The sequence below is a fragment of the Engraulis encrasicolus genome, chromosome 3 (assembly GCF_034702125.1).
Source record: "Engraulis encrasicolus isolate BLACKSEA-1 chromosome 3, IST_EnEncr_1.0, whole genome shotgun sequence".
Lineage (NCBI taxonomy): Eukaryota > Metazoa > Chordata > Actinopteri > Clupeiformes > Engraulidae > Engraulis > Engraulis encrasicolus.
The window spans coordinates 36114175-36136674 of record NC_085859.1 but is presented as its reverse complement, the minus strand read 5'-3'; the positions used below and the strand labels follow the sequence as shown (position 1 = coordinate 36136674).

Sequence of the window (22500 nt, the reverse complement as noted above, 5' to 3'; positions counted from 1 at the left end):
GTGACCCCCTCCTCCTCTACTACAGTAAACAAAGCCAATTACAATCTCATTGGCTCAGAAAATACAATATTACAGGGGAAATAGTGGACTATTTATATGACATGAAAAAGATAACTGCTACTACAGCATCCACCTTATTATTACCGCGCCTTATTTCAAAACTTGTCGTGCTCTCACAGCATTTCCGGCCTGCTACTGCCCATGTTTCCATAGTTACTCACCAGAGAGGCATCAGAGCAAGACCCAGATTCCGTACTGGCCAAATCCCTGTTGAGGACATGTAGACTTTACTGAACACATTGAAAACAAGGACACTAGGCTATCCACTTTTTTTCATCCCATGAACACACACACACACACACACACACACACACACACACACACACACACACACACACACACACACACACACACACACACACACACACACACACACACACACACACACACACTGACTATTCATGTGAAAAGACAACTGACCAAACCCCTCAAGGCCCTGTCTACGCCCCTGTCCCTGTTTCCACACAGACAATTGTCATGTGAATGGCACATACAGTACTGTGGCCCTCCTGAAAGTAAGTAAGGAGGTGTGTGGAGATGTTCTGGATCTATTACTCACACATACACACTGACTATTTGTGTGAAAAGACAACTGACCAAAACCCTGACCAAGTGGATCTATTACTCACTGTTCCTTGTCCACGAGGCTGACGCCCTCCTTCTCCTCCTCCTCTCGGGCGACCTGTGACAGATCAGACTACCCATACATTAGTCAACTTTATTGTCATTACTCTGTAAATACAACAAAATGCAGTTTGCCATCTAATCACAGGTGCAAATAGCAGAACTGCAATATTACACATACTACAGAATGTAGCAATTACAGCGGTATTTAGATGGAACAGACGGAATGCAGTTATACCCAACCAGTAAGTAAGTATAGAATAGATAAATAGGATGTTCAATTAGGCCTATGCAGTATACAATAGGTATGGGAGAAGTACATTACTACTACTGTACTAAAGCTGTACTAAAGCTATTTACCATGTCATTGCCTCAATAAAAAGACATATTCTACAAAATAATAAGTGTAGTCAGTAATAATGGAAGTACATTGTAGAACGTGAAGTATTTGGCAGTGCAGATGTTGTTAGCAATGGAAAATAAAGTCTAGCTAATAGCTATGCTATCATAATTACCTGGGAGGCTGCTGGAACAGGGTCGACCCTGTCAAAGACATGGAGACTTAAGTCAATACACACACACAAATACACACTCACACACACTCACACACACAAACACACTCACACAAATGGTTATTCATTTGCTCTGGTACATGCTTACTTGGCCGAAGACTTCCGCCAAATCTTCCGGGCCCATCGCCAAGTTTTCCTGTGGGAGATATTGGAGATCATATATTCATTTTCATTTCTGCTGGTATATTACTACGCCCATCTTTACCTGTCTGTTTAAGCCCCAGCAGGCACTGCTTTTGAGTTATTTTCTGTCTTTACTGTGTATGTTTATTAATACTAGTGCAGAGCCTGCAGGGCAGGGGTGGGAAAACCTCTCAAGGGCCATCTTAAATTTTACAAAGTCCTCCAAGGGCCGTGCTAGGAACACAAAACAGGATTTACAGACCCCAATTTAGGCACCTGAAAATATAACTTACAGTGTGCAGTACAGTAAACAGTACAGTATACAGTGTGCACCATACACACACCCATAAACACCCTTATTGTGCCTCGTACAGAATACCCCCCCCCGCCCAAAATACCTCAATACCCCCAAACATCCCCCCATCCACACAGAATACCAACGCCCCACACTCACAGAATACCCCACCACTATGTCTGCATGGGAGAGCAAGAAACGCAATTTCAAATTCTTTGTATGACCAGTGCATGTAAAGAAATTGACAATAAAACTTGACTTGACTTGACTTGACTTGACCTCAACACCCCTGCCCATACAGAATAGGCTACAACCCCACCCCCCCCCACACACACACACACACACACACACACACACACACACAGACACAAATGTCACAAATCACAACTCACCGCTTTGAAGGTGTCTGCGTTTCGAGCTGTTTCTTTTTCTGTTGAGAACAATAGGCTTATCACTTTAAAATGCTTTTTAAAAAAATCATTGCCATTATTATTATTATGAACAATAATAATATGATGTTGTTGTTGTTGTCTCTTACCTTCCGAGGAAGACAACAGCAAAACATTGTAGACTCGTTATCTAATCGACATACTCTCTCAAACTAATAAATCTGAATGCTCAACCCATTCAACCTTTTTATGTTGCAAAGGTTCGACAATAACTGACGTAATAATAACATAGCCTATTACGTCGTGATGGCAGGAAACCTGTGACGTCAGACAGTATGGAGTTTCACCGAGCTAAATAGATAGCCTACTATTTTACTTCGGTTGAGATTCTTACGTGAATAATAATAATAATAATAATAATAATAATAATAATAATAATAATAATAAAAAGGCACAATGTTCCTTCAATTGTATTTGATTAAGCATGGGCCTACTTCAGTTAAGAAAACAAAACAAAAACAACTGGGCATATCACAATCACCGTCACAGGCAAAAGTGTGAAATAGACAGATTGACTTACCAACACTGTGGAGTGAGGGGGGTGTACCTAATCACCGGAACGGACCAAAACGGACCGAAACGGACAGGAACTTACCGGAATGGACCGAAACAGGGCCAGAACGGACCGGAACGGACCCAGATTTAGCCAAAACTGACCGAAACGGACCCAGATTTTTCATAATAAGAACACATTACGCTCCGAAACAGACCGGAACTTACCCAGATTCAGCGAAACCCTACCGAAACGGACCCAGATGTTGCATTAAGAACACATTACGCACTAAAAAATCTTCGAGAAGCCATCTGTGATATCAAATGACCGTATAACAAAATTATTCCATAGCCTAAACTATGAAAGGCTGTTCAAAACATAGAACCTCTCATGGCTGTCATTTCAATTCTCAAACAGTCCAAGCTTACTTACTGTGCTATCATTGGTCCAAGCTGTCATTTGTCAGCAGTCTTTGTAATTCCAGAGGTAGCTGGTGGAGCACTCAAATGTTTTTTTTTTTTTTTTTTTTGTAGTAGCCTCTCTCGTATTATAGTCCTAGCATACACAGTCCACAGAGGACACAACATCAAAGAACAAAAAAGGCAACAACTAAAAATGTTCCATGCGCTGCCATCTGTCTGGAATATTAAGGAGGGCATGGAAAAGTCGCAAAGGAGGAATTAACGGCACACAATAGGTCTAACTGGCTGGCCCCGAGGTTTCATTAGCCTACTCTTAATGTTATGTTGGATAGGCTACAAGATGTGAACAAGTTACTAAAACGAATTTCTAGGCCTACTTCTAAAGTTTGCAAACAATGCCCAATTCGTTAGCATTTATGCGGGACTTATTTCCATAATATTCTGCTGTTATATGATGATGTCAAAGTCACATGAAACTACCAGTTTACCAGCGAAATTGCGCATTGGCTACTCTATGGATGGAGTGACCAGGCCTAACGCATTGACATGTGGGAATATGCCTATGTGTGCTATGAAAATGCTTACAACTCCTTAGAACTGTAGGCTACTGTTTTTTCACCAGTGAAGTTTAAGCTGGTCAATAGCCCATTGGGGCAGCTCTCTAGCGCGTCAGTGGAGACGCGCACGCACGCACGCACGCACGCACGCACGCACACACACACCGACAGATCTGTCTCTCCCTCTCCTTGTCTTCATAGTGCTCCTTGTGTCAACAGGTGAGAGAGACATAGGGTATTCCATAAAACTGTTTAGGTAACGTGAAGCCTTTCTTCGTGCTTGTCATGGTTTTGGCCAGCAACTTTCAATACCCCACGATATACATTTGCTCATCGTTACACGCTCTCAATCTCGAACGATAAGCTTAGGCCTACTTGAAATTTCTACCAGAAATAAAATATCCCAAGTGGTCACAAGAGGGTCCGCGTGTCTCGCAGCGAGGCCCATGACAGCGCAGGTGTCTCCTGCGCTTTCGATGCCCATGCTCTGAGACGCAAGCGCAAGTGCGCAAGTGCGCACCCCCCCCCCAACTAACTTTGGATCCGTTTCGGTCCGTTCCTAAATTGGGTCCGTTTCGGTCAGTTCGGTTCAGTCTGACTAATTTATGGGTCCGTTTCGGTCAGTTTTGGCCAAATCTGAGGCCGTTCTGGTCGGTTCTGGCCAGTTTCAGTCAGTTCCAGTCCGTTTCGCAGCGTAATGTGCTGCAAAATCTGGGTCCGTTTCGGTCAGTTATGGCTAAATCTGGGTCCGTTCCGGTCCGTTCTGGCCCGTTTCGGTCCGTTCCGGTAAGTTCCTGTCCGTTTCTGCCCGTTCCGGTCCGTTCCGGTGATTACACCCGAGGGCGCGAGCGTTATGTGCCTAAAATTATTATGGAAACGAAATGATAAAAATGCCGCACATGTAGGCGACGAGTATGGATTTCAACCCTTTCATTTGTACGTTGCTCCTAAAATAAATATAGTACATCCCATAGAGAAGACTATGCGTGAACGATAACGCGCGCGCAGACACAGACAGTACAGACGCGGTAGTTTTAAAAGCAAGTTTAAAGATTTTGATGCAGCTGATATCCCGCATGAACGCTCCATAAAAATGTCCAATCGCTACCATAACTGACACGAAATGGATTAAACAACATCACATTATGATCTTCAGGGGAGATTTCGCATTAAGAATGCCAGTATGGAGATGCCTGTAAACGGTGTTCTACTTGGTGGAGGAGTAGCATTAGTTGCGGAGAGAGTAACACGCCGACTAACTACCAACTCGGACTGCTACCAAGTGTGAATTGTGTATTTCGTTTGGAGTTGTGGGACGCTGGGACGCTCGGAACAGGTCAGGTACCGTGAAGACATTTCCTTTACTTTCTGATTGTCTGGACAACCGGTAAGCTGACTGTTGCTCGTGCTAACCGTGATTACCCACGTCACATTCACACACACACACACACACACACACACACACACACACACACACACACACACACACACACACACACACGCACACACGCACACGCACACGCACACGTCTCTTCCAGCCAGCTCAGCCTGTCTGTCTGTACCCCTCTTCCCATCCTTTTCTTTTCTCCTTTGTTTTGGTTAAACGGTCGGCCTTTTGGGTTTGTGAAAACTTCTGCTACTAGCTAGAATGGCTGTGTTGGAGGCTGTCCTTGTTGTTTCCCAATTTCGGGATATAAATTAAACACTAAATAACGTTTCAAACGCAGCCCAACTGGTGGATTGGTTTTCTGTTTGCTAGTTTCAACATTTCCTTAATAATATTGTGTAGCCCTACACACCAGAGCCACCGTTACAGCAAGTGTTTTCAAGAATTAACAGGTTGGAAACACTTCCAGTCAATGTTTGAAAAGGAGCTCGCCGAGGAATGGACTCTGATGAGATAATTGATGTATATTTAAAGCCAATATGCATCCCTTTGAATTCAGTTGCAGCGCAAATATAGCAACAAATAAGTTAGGTTGGGTTTGCCAGTCATGATTCATGCGTAATAGTATGCGTAATAGTATGACACCGTGATAGTAGGCCGATCCGTGCAAACGTGCTGTTTACTCTGAGTTGGAAAAAATAAAATAAATAAGGAACACCTGTATTTTCTTGGGAACACCTAGATTTTCTTTTCTAGCTACGCCACTGCTAACCAACTAAGCACTAGGCTAGCCTACTCAGTAACAGGTAGGTCTAGCCGGGTGGCAACCGCCATTCCGACATAGGCTACTGCCATCCCGACACACCACCACACTTAATCATACCGCCATTTCCGACACCACGATACTCTTGGGGGGAGCTGTCCACTCGCGCCCCTACACCTAAACCAGGTAGCCCTCCAGGAGCTTCTGAGATGCCCACCAAGGATGTTAATACACAGTGACGACTACCAGATTTTAGTCACAGTTAATACTTTTCTTGATTTAAATATGAGATTATTTATTCTTTACAACCTATAAACAAATTACCATTCAATAATAGTGTGATTTGAGAATGATGCCAAGACATCAGTAGAGGATTTTGGACAAAAGTAGCCCTCGGGTAGCCCTCAGTTGCCCTCGGGTAGCCCTTGGTAGCCCTCAGACCTAGAAAGGTTGGGGACCCCTGACCTAAACGGTGTGCCCGGAGCTGTCCATGTGCGTGGTGCTGACATATTTGCTCCTACTTCATCATGATGAGTCGTGATGAGAGGAATGGCGGGACATCACGCGGGCGGCTGCGATTCCTGAATCCTGGGAATTCACTCGCTGTAGCAACGGCAAAGTAACCAGGCTCACACCAGGCTGTTGAGCCGTGCTGTTTACGTGACCCGTGCGAGCCAGGCCACAGTCAATTTGGTCGCCGTCAACATCAGTCTTTATGGAAAACTGCGCCACACAGGAAACTCAGATAGGATAATAATCCCTCCGAACTACAGGACTTCCAGACATGTGCACATATCAAGTGTCACATTTCCGTGTCTATGATAATATGATCAAAGCTTCAAATAATAATAATAATAAAATGACTACAGTAGTTTATAGGCTATTTACGCTCGACTTCCACATGGGGAGGCTGAAGTGGAGCGTAACAACTAACATTTATTTGTGCCTTTTCTTTAAAAAATAAAAAAGAAAGAAAGAAAGAAAGAAATTCACGCAGAGAGCGACCTAAACTAGCTGACAGAGCATACTGTTTAGCCTACCTGTTTAGCCAAGCTGTTGCCCAGCTTCACAGACCGTGTGTGTGTGTGTGTGTAACTGTGAAAAACATGAAATATCAAAACATTTTTTTGAAAAGTGAATGCATGAAAGCCAAGCCAAAAAAAAAATTCCAAAGAAATCTCTTTTTTTGTATTTACAGTAAGCAAAAGTATCCGTTGCACTGAAGGACATGTTGGAAGTCTTTGACACGTGTGTGTGTGTGCAGAGGCGCACCTTGTCACCAGGCAAGGCAGGCAGCTCTTTGGGGCCCCCAAACCACTAAATGGTGAATAACAGCTCACACTTTACTGACAATTTTGTTTAAAATGTTCAGTCCTTTGCATTTTCGCTTGGGGCCCCATCTTACCCTGGAATCGCCTCTGTGTGTGTGTGTGTGTGTGTGTGTGTGTGTGTGTGTGTGTGTGTGTGTGTGTTACAAGCAAATGGTCTGTCTGGCCCACTCACTTCTCAACCTCAACAACAAGTGCTACCCCAAGTAAGATTTGCATTACAGACACAGTCGTGCATTACAGTCACAGTCAGATGTCTGAGGAGGGTCTGACTCTGACCAAAATGTTTGCCCATCTCAGTTGGGTAGCACTTTTGTTATTACATCGGCATAGAGGTGTGTGAGTTCACTTTAACGGCTCCTTAAGCCTGTATAAAATGGGCAGAAAAACTCCCCATGGAATAGTAATACAATAGAGTGGCAACTATCATAGTCTCATCAAAAGGCATGGAACCACTGTACAAACAACATGCAGGATGAGATACATTTATGCTTCAAATACGACAACACATTGACTTTAAACATTGCTTTTCTTTAATGCTGGCATTCCAAACAGCAAGCACAGAAAGCATACCTTCTATTGGCATGGACATGTGTACACGGTTTCTTTTAATAAATAAATTCCTTTGACCTTTGATCTTTTCAAAACATGTGCATATCACTCACATACACAGTAAAATAGACAGATACAGTATAGGCATAGCCGGTTACACTTGCAGTGTCGCTGCATAACACATTCATAGCAGCTGTTATACACTATGAAGAATTCAAGACTGGTCAGAACAAAACACGCAATGCTGCTTTGCTGTTGCAATGCTGCAACAAAGAGACGCATAATAAATGCAAACACCACCACTCTTTTTGAGGAGGCCATGACAAATATCTGTCCAGAAATGCCAAGGGAACCACCTGTCTCAGCTGAAACAGCACTGGGCGTCTTCACTGCTAAGATGACCAATATCATGGATAGCATTGCCCCAATGAAAGCAAAAAAGGTCACCAAGAAAAAGAGCTCACCCTGGCTCTCCCTTCCCTCTGTCAAAGTACTTAAGCGGGACTGTAGACGGAGTGAGAGGAAATGGCGAAAGCACAAGCAACCCTCTGACTACAATACCTACAAGGAAAAGCTCCGTGAGTACAACAATGAGATCCGCAATTCCAGACAGTCCTACTTCTCAAGCCTGATCAATAACAATATCAGTAACACTCGGGTGCTGTTTTCCACAGTGGAGAAATTAACTATTGCGCCCACCCAACTTCCACCACACTTTCTCTCCACTGACGCCTGTGATAAATTTTCAAGTCAAAAATTGAGGACATTAGAGCTAGTATACCCCCACCCACAACCTCCTGCTCTGACCCACTGCCGCCATCTAGTGGCAGCATTAACACTTTTTCTGAATTCTCCCAAGTGACTCTAGAGACCCTATCAGAGACAGTAAGAAGGCTAAATTCCACCACCTGCAGCCTTGACATACTTCCAACTAACTTTCTGAAGTCCGTTCTCCCATTCATCTCCTCTGAGTTGCTGACCATTGCAAATCTGTCACTGCAATCGGGAGTAGTTCCTAGCTCTCTAAAAACGGCAATTGTCAGGCCAATCCTCAAGAAGAGAAGCCTCGATCCCACTGTTTTAAATAATTACAGGCCTATCTCAAACCTGCCATTTATAGGCAAAATTCTTGAGAAAGTTGTTTTTACTCAACTGACTGACTTTTTAACCTCTCACCACTGCTTCGACACCTTACAATCAGGCTTCCGGGCACATCACAGCACTGAGACAGCACTGATCAAAGTATTAAATGACATACATTTTAACCTCGATACTGGCAAGGCAACTGTACTTGTACTATTGGACCTTAGCGCAGCATTTGACACAGTTGACCATTCCATTCTGCTTCACAGACTTGAGCACTGGGTCGGCCTCTCTGGTGCAGTTCTTGACTGGCTAAAATCGTACCTAGAAGGTAGACAATTTTTAATCTCCATAGGCAACTGCACATCACGTCCCACCCCCCTCCACTGCGGAGTCCCACAAGGATCCATTTTAGGCCCTCTTTTGTTCAATTTGTACATGCTCCCACTAAGCCAGGTGATCCGTCATCATCAGATCTCCTACCATAGCTATGCTGATGATACCCAGCTCTACTTTTCCCTGTCTCCCAATGACCTCAGCCCACTGGACACTCTGACCCTCTGACAAAACTGAGGTAAAAAACCTGGGCGTCCTGCTGGACAGCGAGCTTTCTTTTAATTCTCATATCAAAGCCATCACAAAATCCTCCTACTACCACCTAAAAAACATTTCAAAACTGAGGAACTTCATGTCACAAAATGACCTAGAGAAACTGATCCATGCATTTGTCTCTAGCAGATTGGATTATTGTAATGGCCTCCTTACAGGCCTGCCCAAGAAAACCATTAGGCAACTCCAGCTGATTCAAAACGCAGCAGCCAGAATCCTGATGAGGGCAAAAAGGACAGACCACATGACACCACTCCTGAAACACCTCCACTGGCTACCAGTTCAGCAAAGAATAGATTTTAAAATTGTATTGCTTGTTTTTAAGTCTTTAAATGGTACTGGCCCTATCTACCTGAGAAACCTACTGCAGCCCTACACCCCTGCCAGGTCTCTCAGATCTCATGACAGAGTCCTCCTGGTTCCACCCACTACCAGGACGAAACAAGGAGAAGCCGCTTTCAGCTCCTATGCTGCAAAGGCTTGGAACAGCCTGCCTGTGAGCACAAAAAACGCTCCAACGACGAACTGTTTTAAAACAAAGCTAAAGACATACCTTTTCACCCTTGCCTATCCCTAGGTCTTTCGATCTCAACAGCCCCTGAGTTAGGGATTTTTTAAAGGTTTTTTAAAAATGATTTTATGGTTTTACCTAACATTTTTATCTCACCGTTGCTCCTACACATATGTATTTTTTTATTCTATTTATTTATTGTTTTAACGTACATGATGCTCTTTCCATTTTTTTTTTACTTTTATTTTTACTTTTATATTGTCCTGTGTGTGAAGCACTTTGAGTTGCTTTTGTATGAAAATGTGCTATACAAATAAATTTGCCTTGCCTTGCCTTTGTTTAACTTTTATTTTGATAAGTTGCTGTCCTTCCGCCCGCTAATGAAAGGTTTGGTATGAATGGGTCATGAAACAATCATGAATGCTTCGTGTAGACTTTATAACAGCTGCTATGGATGTGAAGTGAAGTGAAGTAAAGTGAAGTGAAGTGAAGTGTTACTGCATAGCCTACATACTATGACCTATGGCAGTGGTGCCCAAACTTTTTTGGCCTTGAAGGACCCCATTTTGACATTCCAAATTTCTGGCCAGCCTCTGCACATTTTGTTCAACCCCCAACTCTGGCAGTGGCAAGACTGAGCGGTTTCTTTGATCCATTACACATGGCCACCCTGGTAACAGCAAACATAATAACAGGGGCTGTGTCTCAACATATTTTACGCCACAGATTTTATATTGTTTTTTTTTTCTTTTCTTCATCATGATGATGTACGTCTAACTTCAGAAGATGTGGTGCCAAAGCAAGATGATTTCTACAAGGAAGTATATCAACCAAATACAAATCAAGCTCAGCTTTTCTTGAACTTAAATATAAACAATTAATACACAAGGGGCCAACAACAGAATATAGGGCAAGATGTGTATGTGATACCAAGGAACAAGCGGCCAGCCAAATTGGCTAGTAACACTGAAAGTATTACTAGCCAAAGCCACGTTTTACCAGCATTTGGCCGGTTGGCAGGTGCCATTGTCAAGCCCTGCATGGATTACTGGGACACTAAGATTTGAGGACGAGGAGCGTGTGAAGGAGGAGTGACGGGACGAGAGGGAGTGATGTAATAGTTCACAAGACATGCAATGCACATACCTATGACAACCAGATAAACAATGGTACATATAGCGCTTAACAAATGCAAGAGCACAACATACAGACATTGTACAGCATAAGCAATGTAAGATGAAGGATAGAGGATGATCACACTAATTAGAAAATGAAAGAAAGAAGATATGATGGTGCATATAAATGATAAAAGACTTGTGATCACAAGTCCTAGAAATTTCATGGCTGCCAAAATCAAAGAAAAAGGAAAAGTGATGACACTCACTACAAAAGAAAGGAGAGAGGATATCAAAGATAATGGGGCCATCATAATATATTGAAATGGGCCATTGTAATGCTGATGGCCTTTTTTAGCTCCATTTTTATTCGTGTTTGGCTGAGCATTAGAACTTCCTTCATGCTTGGTTTCCGTGTGTGTTTTGTCATTTTTTGACGATCGTTTTTGTTCCACGGTGCCACCTCCTGGTGGCCCTCCATCTCTGTCATCATGGTCCCGCCGCCGCCATCGGTGGTGGTCGTCTCCTGTGTTGAAGTCGAAGCCAGCCAGCTCAAGGAACTCCTCCCATGTTTGGATACTTTGAATCTCTCTCAGCAGCTGGGGAGTGATCTCCATGAAGTTGTCATAGTGGACAGAGATAAAGACGCTTCTCACTCTGCTAGGGGTGTTTCGGTAAGCCTGCACGACAACTCTGTCCATATTTCTGAGATTGTATGGATAATTGGACCTGTAGTACTGGGTGACGTAGGAAGGCAAGTCTAAACTGCCTGGAAACTTATCAGAGTTGAGGTTGCCCAATGTGTAATACGAGTACTTACGATCAGACGGTAGCGTTTTTTCATAGTTGCCATAGTAATGGAAGCCATAATCACCCTGAGATGGGTCAATATTGAGGAGCTGTATGACGTCATTCTGATCAATCTCTATGTTTGCAGGCCTTGACAGCCAGAAGAGGAGAAGTAAGCCATGGCGGGGGATTCTTTTACCAAAGTCAATGTTGTTGTCAGCTAGTTCCTCGATTGAGTTTATCTTCCTTATCTCCTTCTCGTTTCTTTGGTTGCCAGAGTTTGTTGACACTGAGAAACCGAGAAGGATAAAGCAGAGAAACAGTCTCCTGACCATGATGGCCCTGCAATGCAAAATGAGTGTGTGTGTGTGTGTGTGTGTGTGTGTGTGTGTGTGTGTGAGAGAGAGAGAGAGAGAGAGAGAGAGAGAGAGAGAGAGAGAGAGAGAGAAATTATAATGACCATTATGATAAATCAAATAACAAATAACTAACATTTTCACCAGTGGACAGAATTATATCATATCAGCAAATCTCAGAATTCCTCCTTCCAGTGCAACCTGTTGATGCACTTGATATTACTTATTATTATTATTTGGAGCTTTGCACCACTGAGGGACACAAACAGTCAAACTGTGGTGAAGACCAACTAGACAAACCCAAACAGGCCTAATTGAGGAGGGTGTGCATGATAAATACACAGGCTGGTGCTCCTCCCAAACTAACCCTTCGTTCATACAGGCACCGTCCATTGACAGATTGCAATGACTTTGAATGGGCGGACGTGAAATGTAGGCTATTGTGGGGACCGCCAGTTCTATTGGCTCTGTGGCCTCCGCTAAAAAGTTATCACACAATAACAAAAAAGTTATAGCAAAAAGTTCAGCATTATCAACTTTTCAAGCTGCGATCCGTCAGCCAATCTCACCACGTGCATGTAACACACAAAAAGACATGTGCAACAAATGGATAATCCCTGATTAATGCTGACTGAAGTCAATAACCACAAGACGACATCTGCAAATTATGGCTTGAAAGAGCACAACAGACTAACAAACATTAAAAGGCAATTAGTAAAAGTAGTCTACTCTACTCTGACATTTCTGAACTCCACAGAGACCACTAAACGTGGACTTGAAAGTTGAACCAGTTTAATTCAGTTCGGTTAAAAAAAGAAAGAATGGATGTTGTTGCTTTATGTGTTTTGGCCTTTGATGGTACGGCCTATGTTATTTTAGCTTTTCGGCAGATTGCATCTTCGTGAAGCAAGGCAGAACCCATTCGTCTGGCAACAGCCAGGTAAGATTGCATCTCATGGGCTGTGAGCTTCTGACTGACAGTTCCTTATTTTGGGTCAAAGGACCAAGACTGTCTTCATGACACAGGAGACTTGATTTGGGATCCACAGTATATTTTACATTTTTGTCTCTCACTCAATTTAATGAAGTTAAAAGAGCTAAGCGTAGATGACCCCCACAGATTGAATTTCATGACAAAAAAAACATCTTCTTTAGTGAGACTAGTTTCAAACCTCAAAAGAATCACCACATGCAGGACGATGATGGTATAGTAGGCCTACCAAAATGTGTACACATGTCTACATTGTTGTATAAAGCAGTATCACAAAGGCAAAGGCTGTCTATTGGTTTAACCCAATACATTAAATGACTTTCTGTATAGTTTCCCCTGTCATAAACGGCAACTGCTGTCTTTCACCACCTCACTAAAATAGCCTTCCTGTCAGTTTCCTGGTTATGAAGTCACAGGGGTATGTGAGTGTTCTACTATGAAGGCGTCTTACATCCGAGTCCTACCCAAATACACAGGTTATATATTGACACGAATTCAGATGATAGACTTACACTGTAGACTACAACAGTTGGCTACAGTGCACAACTGCACTGCGTAAAAGTTGCAACCAAGGAGGATCTATTGTGAGCAGACATGGGTGTCGTTTATGGGGTGGATGGTGTCCATCCATACCAGTTCTGAAATGTTCTTAAATTGTCCACTTTTTCACAAATATAATGTAAAAACTGCATCCCTGCGCAATTTTAATTAATGGCCGCACTAGACCTATTTGCTAAAAGTAAAACCAAACCTTTCACTAGAGGGACAGGTTTAGGTTCATAGGTTGACGTTGATCTGGTTTCCCTGTCCACATACACACTTTTATAACATAGGCCTAATAAAAACATACCCACCTGGGCTATGTAGAGAAATAGATCAGCAGCGGTTTAGGGTTGCAACGTTTTACACTCAGTTGGCACAATCACACCGCATGAACATCATGATATGAACAAGGTCCTCCTGCGCACGTGACGCGTTCGTCGAAGACGGTCGTTTCCTGGTTCTTTGAGACACACACCGTGCTCTACGGCTTCTTGACACGGCTCTGTGCAAATCACACCCTACACCCGCCTAGACAGACCAACATATCAAAAAAGTATTTGATGGTATCATGGATGGCTATCGTGGAACGAGCGTAGGCCTTCACATTCACTTTCGCTTTCAGTGGGGGCGTGCTCTAGTCTGGACATGCGTCAGGACAAGCACGGGAGAGCAAGATTACAAGGGCGGGATGCAGAAGACCCCAAGGTAGTAGTGGTGTTAAAAACCTCATTGAGCTATAAAAAACCACTAATACACAATATCAAAGCATTTTAACTTCCACTATAGACAATAGCTTTAATATTTTTAAATGAAGAAAATATTTTAATTTTATTCGAAACCATACACTGAAACCACACAAATCCTTCATGCACCATACCCACCCTTATGTATAGCTAAGCCTATATGATCCCGTTGATTACATTACATAACATATTTAGATATCAAAAGGCCTATAATTTTTCTTTAAAGAAATGTGTATTCCATTACTCAACCCCGGAAAACTATTATTAGGCTTACTGTTATTGTCATTATTATTATCATTATTTAGCCAAATTATGGGGGGGGCTCCTGACCAGTTATGCTTTGGGCCTCCAAAACCTTAGCAGAAGCCCTGCCAGTGTCAGTGATTCAACTGCCACAATACCGTATACACATATCCCTCCACACTCCACTTCGGCTCTTTATTGGACGCATTGAGATCCATACGACAACAGTAAAAAGTCCCCAAGTACCCTATAAGTTTCTTGAGGTTGGAAGTGATTGCCTTAAAGCGTATGGAGAGAACTTCAGGCTGTTGGTAACCTGGCTGTCACTAGATCTGTGTGGGGTCAAAGATGTTTTCTTTGTTTTGGCTCAGACGTCAGGTGGCACAACGGCATCTAATGCCCATAAATTAATTAGCAGTGGTTGATATGCTACAATTAATATGCTTCTTGGGACAGTCCACTAAAAACAAACAAACAAAAAATCCACACATTAGTGGCGCTGGTTGTCATTGCGCCGCCCTGACCTGCGCGGCGGCTGAACCGTCACTGACCTGTATATGCTCAGCTTTGCAAACAACATTTACATTCAAGAACCTCACGTACATTCAAAACCCCAGTCATCTGGCGAGAGCCAAATTAGGCAGTTGTCCCCTTCCTCAGAAATTCAGAAATGCACTCACCCCTGATGAAACAATATTAGAAATTCAATTTGAATGATGGAAAAAACCTACTTACTATAGAGTAGAGTAGTAGGCCTAGTGTGGCTTTCAATTAACGTACCACAGCGATCCCGAAACAAACAAAAAACACATGGAAAGCTTTATTACAAGTTCACAACATATTTCAATACATACAAAATACATTAATTTTAAGCCTTTCATACAAACAGGAAAACCATTGAATAAGAATTGAAAGGGATGACTGCTTTGCTTGTTAAAAAATAAACTTTAACTGTAACTGTAAACTCTCACCATAACCTGACAAGAGACAGCACATAACAAAGGTCCAATTGCCATACAGAGGCACAGCCATTAATTAACTTATTCTAAACTACAAATGTTAGAAATGCTTCATAAGGTAAGGAATGTGAATGATTTTTCTTTATGCTTACAAAAGGTTGAAACTCAAACCCCACACTTTTTCACCTTTGTGTGTGTGTGTGTGTGTGTGTGTGTGTGTGTGTGTGTGTGTGTGTGTGTGTGTGGTAGCATGTCATTTTTCCGACACCCCTTTGGTCCGATTCGTCAATATTCCGAAAATTTCCCATTAATCCTACAGCCCACTAACTCGAAATAATGAAATGAAACCCTTTGCTCCGACAGCTCAATGTTCCGACCAATGGCTGTTTGGGGTTGGTCATCATCCTAGGTCGTATGTCCTGCTTTTCCCGGTGCTGCCAATTAGACTTCAGCTGCATGCGCTGCGACGAGCACATAGATGCTGTCTGAGTCGGTCTTGCTGTGCCCTTACCAAAACCACCCCTAAACATAACCTGTCATTAATGCAATGTTGCCAAGTTTTACAATTGTGCCCTACCCAAAACCATTCCTAACCCTAACCTGTCAGTAGGCTATTGCAATGTTTGAGTTTTAAATTTGTGCCTTGACCAAAACTTTCCCTAAACCTAACCTGTCACAGACAGCAGCATGACCACTGTGTAGGCTTCAGAGATGACGGTGATCTAAAGCAGCTTTTGGTCGGAACATTGGACTGTCGGGACAAAGGGTTTCATTTAATTGGTAAAAAGTTATCTGAGACTAAGTGCTGTAGGATCAATAGGAAATGGTCGGAACATTGACGCATCGGACCAATGGTGCGTCGGAAAAATGACCGGACCCCGTGTGGGTATGTGTGTGTGTGTGTGTGTGTGAGAGAGAGAGAGAGAGAGAGAGAGAGAGAGAGAGAGAGAGAGAGAGAGAGAGAGAGAGAGAGAGAGAGAGAGAGAGAGTAGCCTATTCATTGACCCACCCAAACACATGAACTTGGCTCAGTGGGAGACTAAGATGTGTGGATGAGGAGCGTATCACGGAGGAGCGTGTTGTGGAGGAGCGTGTTCACGACGGATTGCGAAGAAGATGTTGACAAGGCCCGCAGTGTATGCTTAGGCCTAACAGATCATCTTTTCAGACAAAAAACATGTCTTTACTATTAGGAATTGTTTAGGTTTGGCCATAGTTTTATCGTGTGGTCGGACTAATGGGCCGTCGGACCAATAGGATGTAACCGGCGTGTTAACGACAGACCGTGGGGAAGAGGATAGGGCCTACCATACATAGGCCTATGCCGATGCCTAACAGATAAACAATAGCACATATAGTGGTGCAAGTAAGACATAAAAAACGAATGAATATAGAATCTAGACATTTTATGATCGAGAAAATCAAAGACAAAGAATGTACGATCACATGAATTAAAAAAGTTAAAACAGAGAGTATGGTGGTACTTACAAAAGATAAAGACTGAATGATCACAAAAACTAGACATTTTATGGTCGAGGAAATCAAAGACAACGGGGCCATGATGATATATTGAAATGGGCCATTGTAATGCTGATGGCCTTTTTTAGCTCCATTTTTATTCGTGTTTGGCTGAGCATCAGAACTTCCTTCATGCTTGGTTTCCGTGTGTGTTTCTTGCTTGGTTTCCGTGTGTGTTTTGTCATTTTTTGACGATCGTTTTTGTTCCACGGTGCCACCTCCTGGTGGCCCTCCATCTCTGTCATCATGGTCCCGCCGCCGCCATTGGTGGTGGTCGTCTCCTGTGTTGAAGTCGAAGCCAGCCAGCTCAAGGAACTCCTCCCATGTTGCTATACTTTGAATCTGTCTCATCAGCTGAGGAGTGATCTCCATGAAGTTGTCATAGTGGACAGAGATGAAGACGCTTCTCACTCGGCTAGGGGTGTTTTGGTAAGACTGCACGACAACTCTGTCCATATTTCTGAGATTGTATGGATAATTGGACCTGTAGTACTGGGTGACGTAGGAAGGCAAGTCTAAACTGCCTGGAAACTTATCAGAGTTGAGGTTGCCCAATGTGTAATACGAGTACTTACGATCAGATGGTAGCGTTTTTTCATAGTTGCCATAGTAATGGAAGCCATAATCACCCTGAGATGGGTCAATATTGAGGAGCTGTATGACGTCATTCTGATCGATCTCTATGTTTGCAGGTCTTGACAGCCAGAAGAGGAGTAGTAAGCCATGGCGGGGGATTCTTTTACCAAAGTCAATGTTGTTGTCAGCTAGTTCCTCGATTGAGTTTATCTTCCTTATCTCCTTCTCATTTCTTTGGTTGCCAGAGTTTGTTGACACTGAGAAACCGAGAAGGATAAAGCAGAGAAACAGTCTCCTGACCATGATGGCCCTGCAATGCAAAATGAGAGTGAGGGAGAGAGAGAGAGAGAACGAAATTATAATGACCATTATGATAAATCAAATAACTTCATGTTCACCAGTGGACAGTATTATACCATAGCCGCAAATCTCAGAATTCCTCCTTCCTGTGCAACCTGTTGATTTTACCCTAGAAACACTTGATTTTTAAAACAAATATTTGGAGCGTTGCACCACAGAGGGATGCAAGCAGTCAAACTGTGGTGAAGACCAAGCAGGCAAACCCAAACGGGCCCAATTGAGGAGGATGTGCATGACATAAATACACAGGCTGGTGCCAGATCCCATTGACTTTGAATGGGCGGACGTAAAATGTATTGAGGGGACTCGACTGCCAGATCAGTTGGCTCCGTGGCCTGAGCTGCCAAAAAGTTCAGCATTATCAACTTTTCAATCTGCCATCCATCAGCCAATCAGAGTATGTCCATGTAAGCCCATAACCACAAGACGACATCTGCAAATTATGGCTTGAAAGACCACAACAGACTAACAAACATTAATAAGCAATTCATAAAAGTACTCTACTGTACTCTACTCTACCATTTCGGACCTCCACAGAGACCACTAAACGTGGACTTGAAAGTTGAATCAGTTTAATTCAGTTTAGTTAAAAAAGAAAGAATGGATGCTGTTGCTTTAACTGTTTTGGCCTTTGGATGGTATGTTATTTTAGCTTTTCGGCAGATTGCATCATCGTGAACTTAAGTAAGGCAGAACCCATTCATCTGGCAACAGCCAGGTAAGACTGCATTTCATGGGCTTTGAGCCTCTGACAGTCCCTTATTTTGGGGCAAGGACATGGCACAGGAGACATGACTTGGGATCTACAATATATTTTACATTTTTGTCCCGTAACACTCACTCAATTTATTGAAATTAAAAGAGCTAAGCATAGATGACCCCACAGATTGAATTTCATTATCTTAAAAAAAAAAACCCATCATCTTTTGTGAGATGCTTTAACCCTCAAAATAATCACCCATGCAGGACGATGATGGTAGCCTATAGTAGGCCTAGGCCTACACGTACCAAAATGTGTACGCATGCGTCTACATTGTTGTATAAAGCAGTATCACAAAGGCTGTCTGTTGGTTTAACCCAAGGCATTAAATAATTTTCTAGTCACAAACTGCAACTGCTGTCTTTCACCACCACTCTAAAAATAGCCCTCCTCTCAGTTTCCTGTGAACAAAGACAGGGGTATGCGAGTTGGAGGCGTCTTCCATCCGAGTCTTACCCAAATACACAGGTTACATACTGACACAAATTCAGATGACACTTTGTAGGCTACCACAGTTGGCTACAGTGCATAACTGCACTGCGTAAAAGTTCCAACCAAGGAGGAACTATTGTGAGCCGACATGGGTGTCGTTTATGGGGTGGATGGTGTCCATACCAGATCTGAAATTTCCTTAAATTGTCCACACTACTTTTTCACAAATAGAATGTAAAAATTGCATCCCTGCGCAATTTACCAGAATTTTCTCAGTACTCAAGGCAGGTTCAAATGTAATTAAGTAAAACTACTTGGGCTAAAATGTAGGCTAATTTGAGTAAGAGTGAAAATACACATTTTTAAAACTACTTAAAAAATTACAAGTTACTCATAAAAGTACTTAATTACAGTAATTTGAGTACATGCAATTACCTTCCACCCCTGCAAATATAATGTAAAAATGCACCCCTGCGCAATTTACCTAATTCATGTCCGCACTATTTGCTAAACCAAACCTATCACTTTAAACGGACAGGTTTGGTGTAGGACATGGTTGATGTGATTGCTTTCCACAGGAGCATACACACTTTTATAACATAATAATAACATACCCACCTGGGCTATGTAGAGAAATAGATCAGCAGCGTTTTACACTCCGTTGGCACAATCACACCGCATCAACATCCTGATGAACATGGTCCTCCTGCGCACGTGGCGCGTTCGTCGAAAACGGTCGTTTCCTGATTCTTCGGCACGGGCACACACACACGCACACACACACGACTTCTTGACACGGCTCTGTGCAAATCACATCCCGAACATACATCGACCTAGAGAGAGCAATATATCAAAATGTCTTTGGACATAGGCTATCATGAAACGAGCGTAGACCTACACATTCACTTTCGCTTTCAGTTTGTTCAGGAAAAAGCCTACCAGCTTGGCCCCTTCCGGGTTCCATCTGGTAAATGTGAGAGAGGTGCTTAATAACTGTGGGCTTCAGCTGAGTGATAGCCTAGTTAGAAACCCCATATAGCTATGAAAAACTACGAAAACACAAAAACTATTAAAACTAATAATTTTAATTTCCACTATAGACAATAGCATTAATATTTTTAAATGAAGAAAATGTTTTCATTTTAGTCTAACCACCATACACTCAAACCATGCATACCCTGCATGCACCACACCAACCCTAATGTAGCCTATAGCCTACGGTCCTGTTGATTACTGGGATGTATGCCTTTGGCATACAGGTCGTAGGCCTAGAAAGTTGTGGATGTCAAGGAGGATGTGCTGTATAGCATGAGGTTGGGAATAGTCCACAGACCAGTGTCCAGGGCTGACGCTAGGCATGCACAGAGTAGGCCTACCCATATGCAGAGCACTTAGGTCCTCAATGACTTTGCCCCCAGAACTGGGGCCTCCTAAACTGAGAATGACTGAAAAACGTCATGAAAAAAAAGAAAAAGAAACTATAAGCACTCAGAGAGCGCAGACCTCCGCCAAGGAAGCTGCTTGATAGAACATTTGACATCCTAAGTCTTTCTGTCTTTCTGAGTCCCTGCGATTCAATTTCTGGTCACCAGGGGCGTCTAGATATATAGGCCAGCAATGGTGAAGAATCTTTTAAAAAGTCCTGGTTCCGGTTTGTGATCCGGATCACCATCACTCCTCAACAGTTATGCTTAGGGCCTCCAAAACCTTAGCAGCAGCTAGTGTGAGTGCTTCAACTGCCCTAACACCTGTATACACATATCCCTCAACTCTCCACTTGGGCTCTTTATTGGACTCATTGAGACCCATAGACTCATTGAGACCAAGCTCCAACAGAGGATGTACTTTTTAAGACGACTGAGGCTGTAATGTCAACAATAGGCTTTTATTTTTTCAAATGATTTTAGAACAGTATGGCGTAGAAACGTGGTATGGCATTCTGACTGTTCAGTTAAAAGCCAAGTTGGGGCGTCTGAAGATTGTTGGCCACCAAGATCAGAGATACTGTATATGCAGTCCCTTTACGAAAAGTCAGTGCTCAAGGAGGCACTGGAGATTAGAGGACCCCACATACATTCTACTTCTACATCATGAATTTACACTGCTTCCCTCAGGTAGACATTTCAGGACACTGAACTGCAGACTGATTAAATATAAGAATTATTGTATCCCCCAATGTGATAAGAATGCTTAATGACAGATAGACATGCCATGTGTAGGAAGTGCACAGTTTTTATGTTCTTTATGTTTTGTATGTTTCTTGTGTTCTCTGTTATGCTGTACGGGTATGTGTGCGAGTACTGTATGTTATGCAGTGATTGTTGAAGCCCAAGACAAATTTTCCCTCTGGGGAAAATAAAGTGCACTCTGATCTAATATGACAACATAAAAAGTCCCCAAGTCCCCTTTAAGTTTTCTTAAGTCTTAGAGGTTGGAAGATTGATTGTCTTACATTGAGAACTGCAGGCAGTTGGTAACCCGGCTCTCACCAGATCTGTGTAGGGCCTATGGGTCAAAGATCAATTTTTTGGGCTCAGACGTCAGGTGGCACACCGGCATCTAATGCCCATAAATCAATTAGGAATTGGTAGTTGATGGGCCTATGCTGCCACGAATATGCTGCTTTGACAGTCCACTTAAAACAACCAACCAACCAAAATCCATACATTAGTAGCACTGGCTGTCATTGCGCCGCCCTGATGTGCGCTACTGCTGAAACGTCACTGACCCCTACAACTGCTTACAGGGCTGCTGCTAAGGTTTTGGATGTCCTAAGCATAAATGGTCTGGAGGCCCCCCTCATAGTCAAATAATAATAATAATAAGTATTTTAGTTAATCGCAATTTAGAAGGCCCCAATTTTGGGGGCAATGAGGTTGGTGCCCTAAGCGCTCTGCTTACTCTGCTTATGCCAAGTGATGGCCCTGTCTGCTCAACGTTGCAGCTTTTGAGAGTCAGTATTAGGTAGTTGGACCCTTCCCCAGAAATTCAGAAATAAACTCACCCCTGTGGACAATTGATGAAACAATATTGGAACTGCAATTTGAATGATGGAAAAAACCCTACTTCCTGTAGTGTGTGTGCAATTACCATATCACAGTGATCCCGAAACAAACAAGAAAAACATGAAAAGCTTTTTTACAAGTTCCCTTTATGACTTCACAACATATTTCAATACATACAAAATACATTAATTTTAAGTCTTTCATACAAACATGAAAACCACTGAATAAGAAACAAAAGGGATTACTCTGCTTTGCTTGTTAAAAAAAATACACTTGAACTGT

At 42.8% G+C, this 22500-nt stretch overlaps 3 protein-coding genes across 3 annotated transcripts in view; all 3 read right to left on the bottom strand.

The window, feature by feature from the left end:
* LOC134445373 (ubiquitin carboxyl-terminal hydrolase 26-like) overlaps positions 1-2253 on the bottom strand; it is a 7694-nt gene extending 5441 nt beyond the window's left edge. Inside the window, exons 1-6 of the mRNA XM_063194455.1 lie at positions 2213-2253; positions 2067-2104; positions 1345-1392; positions 1200-1227; positions 690-757; positions 222-267 (exon numbers count right to left, since the gene is read on the bottom strand). Coding sequence (XP_063050525.1) covers positions 222-267; positions 690-757; positions 1200-1227; positions 1345-1392; positions 2067-2104; positions 2213-2239 — 255 coding nt within the window. The 5' untranslated portion in view covers positions 2240-2253. The remainder of the gene's footprint in view (positions 1-221; positions 268-689; positions 758-1199; positions 1228-1344; positions 1393-2066; positions 2105-2212) is intronic.
* A 6120-nt stretch (positions 2254-8373) lies between these two features.
* LOC134445372 (uncharacterized) lies at positions 8374-14342 on the bottom strand. The gene is made up of 2 exons (XM_063194454.1): positions 13934-14342; positions 8374-12074 (listed from the first exon to the last, which is right to left on the bottom strand). The coding sequence occupies exon 2, from the start codon at positions 12065-12067 to the stop codon at positions 10874-10876; it is 1194 nt and encodes a 397-aa protein (XP_063050524.1). The 5' UTR covers positions 12068-12074; positions 13934-14342; the 3' UTR covers positions 8374-10873.
* A 99-nt stretch (positions 14343-14441) lies between these two features.
* LOC134445370 (uncharacterized) lies at positions 14442-20139 on the bottom strand. The gene is made up of 2 exons (XM_063194453.1): positions 19832-20139; positions 14442-17971 (listed from the first exon to the last, which is right to left on the bottom strand). The coding sequence occupies exon 2, from the start codon at positions 17962-17964 to the stop codon at positions 16840-16842; it is 1125 nt and encodes a 374-aa protein (XP_063050523.1). The 5' UTR covers positions 17965-17971; positions 19832-20139; the 3' UTR covers positions 14442-16839.
* Between the last annotated feature and the right edge of the window lie 2361 nt (positions 20140-22500).

Coding starts and splice junctions, on each gene's coding strand:
- LOC134445372 (XM_063194454.1), bottom strand. CDS start 12,067: ATGGTCAGGAGACTGTTTCTCTGCTTTATCCTTCTCGGTTTCTCAGTG.
- LOC134445370 (XM_063194453.1), bottom strand. CDS start 17,964: ATGGTCAGGAGACTGTTTCTCTGCTTTATCCTTCTCGGTTTCTCAGTG.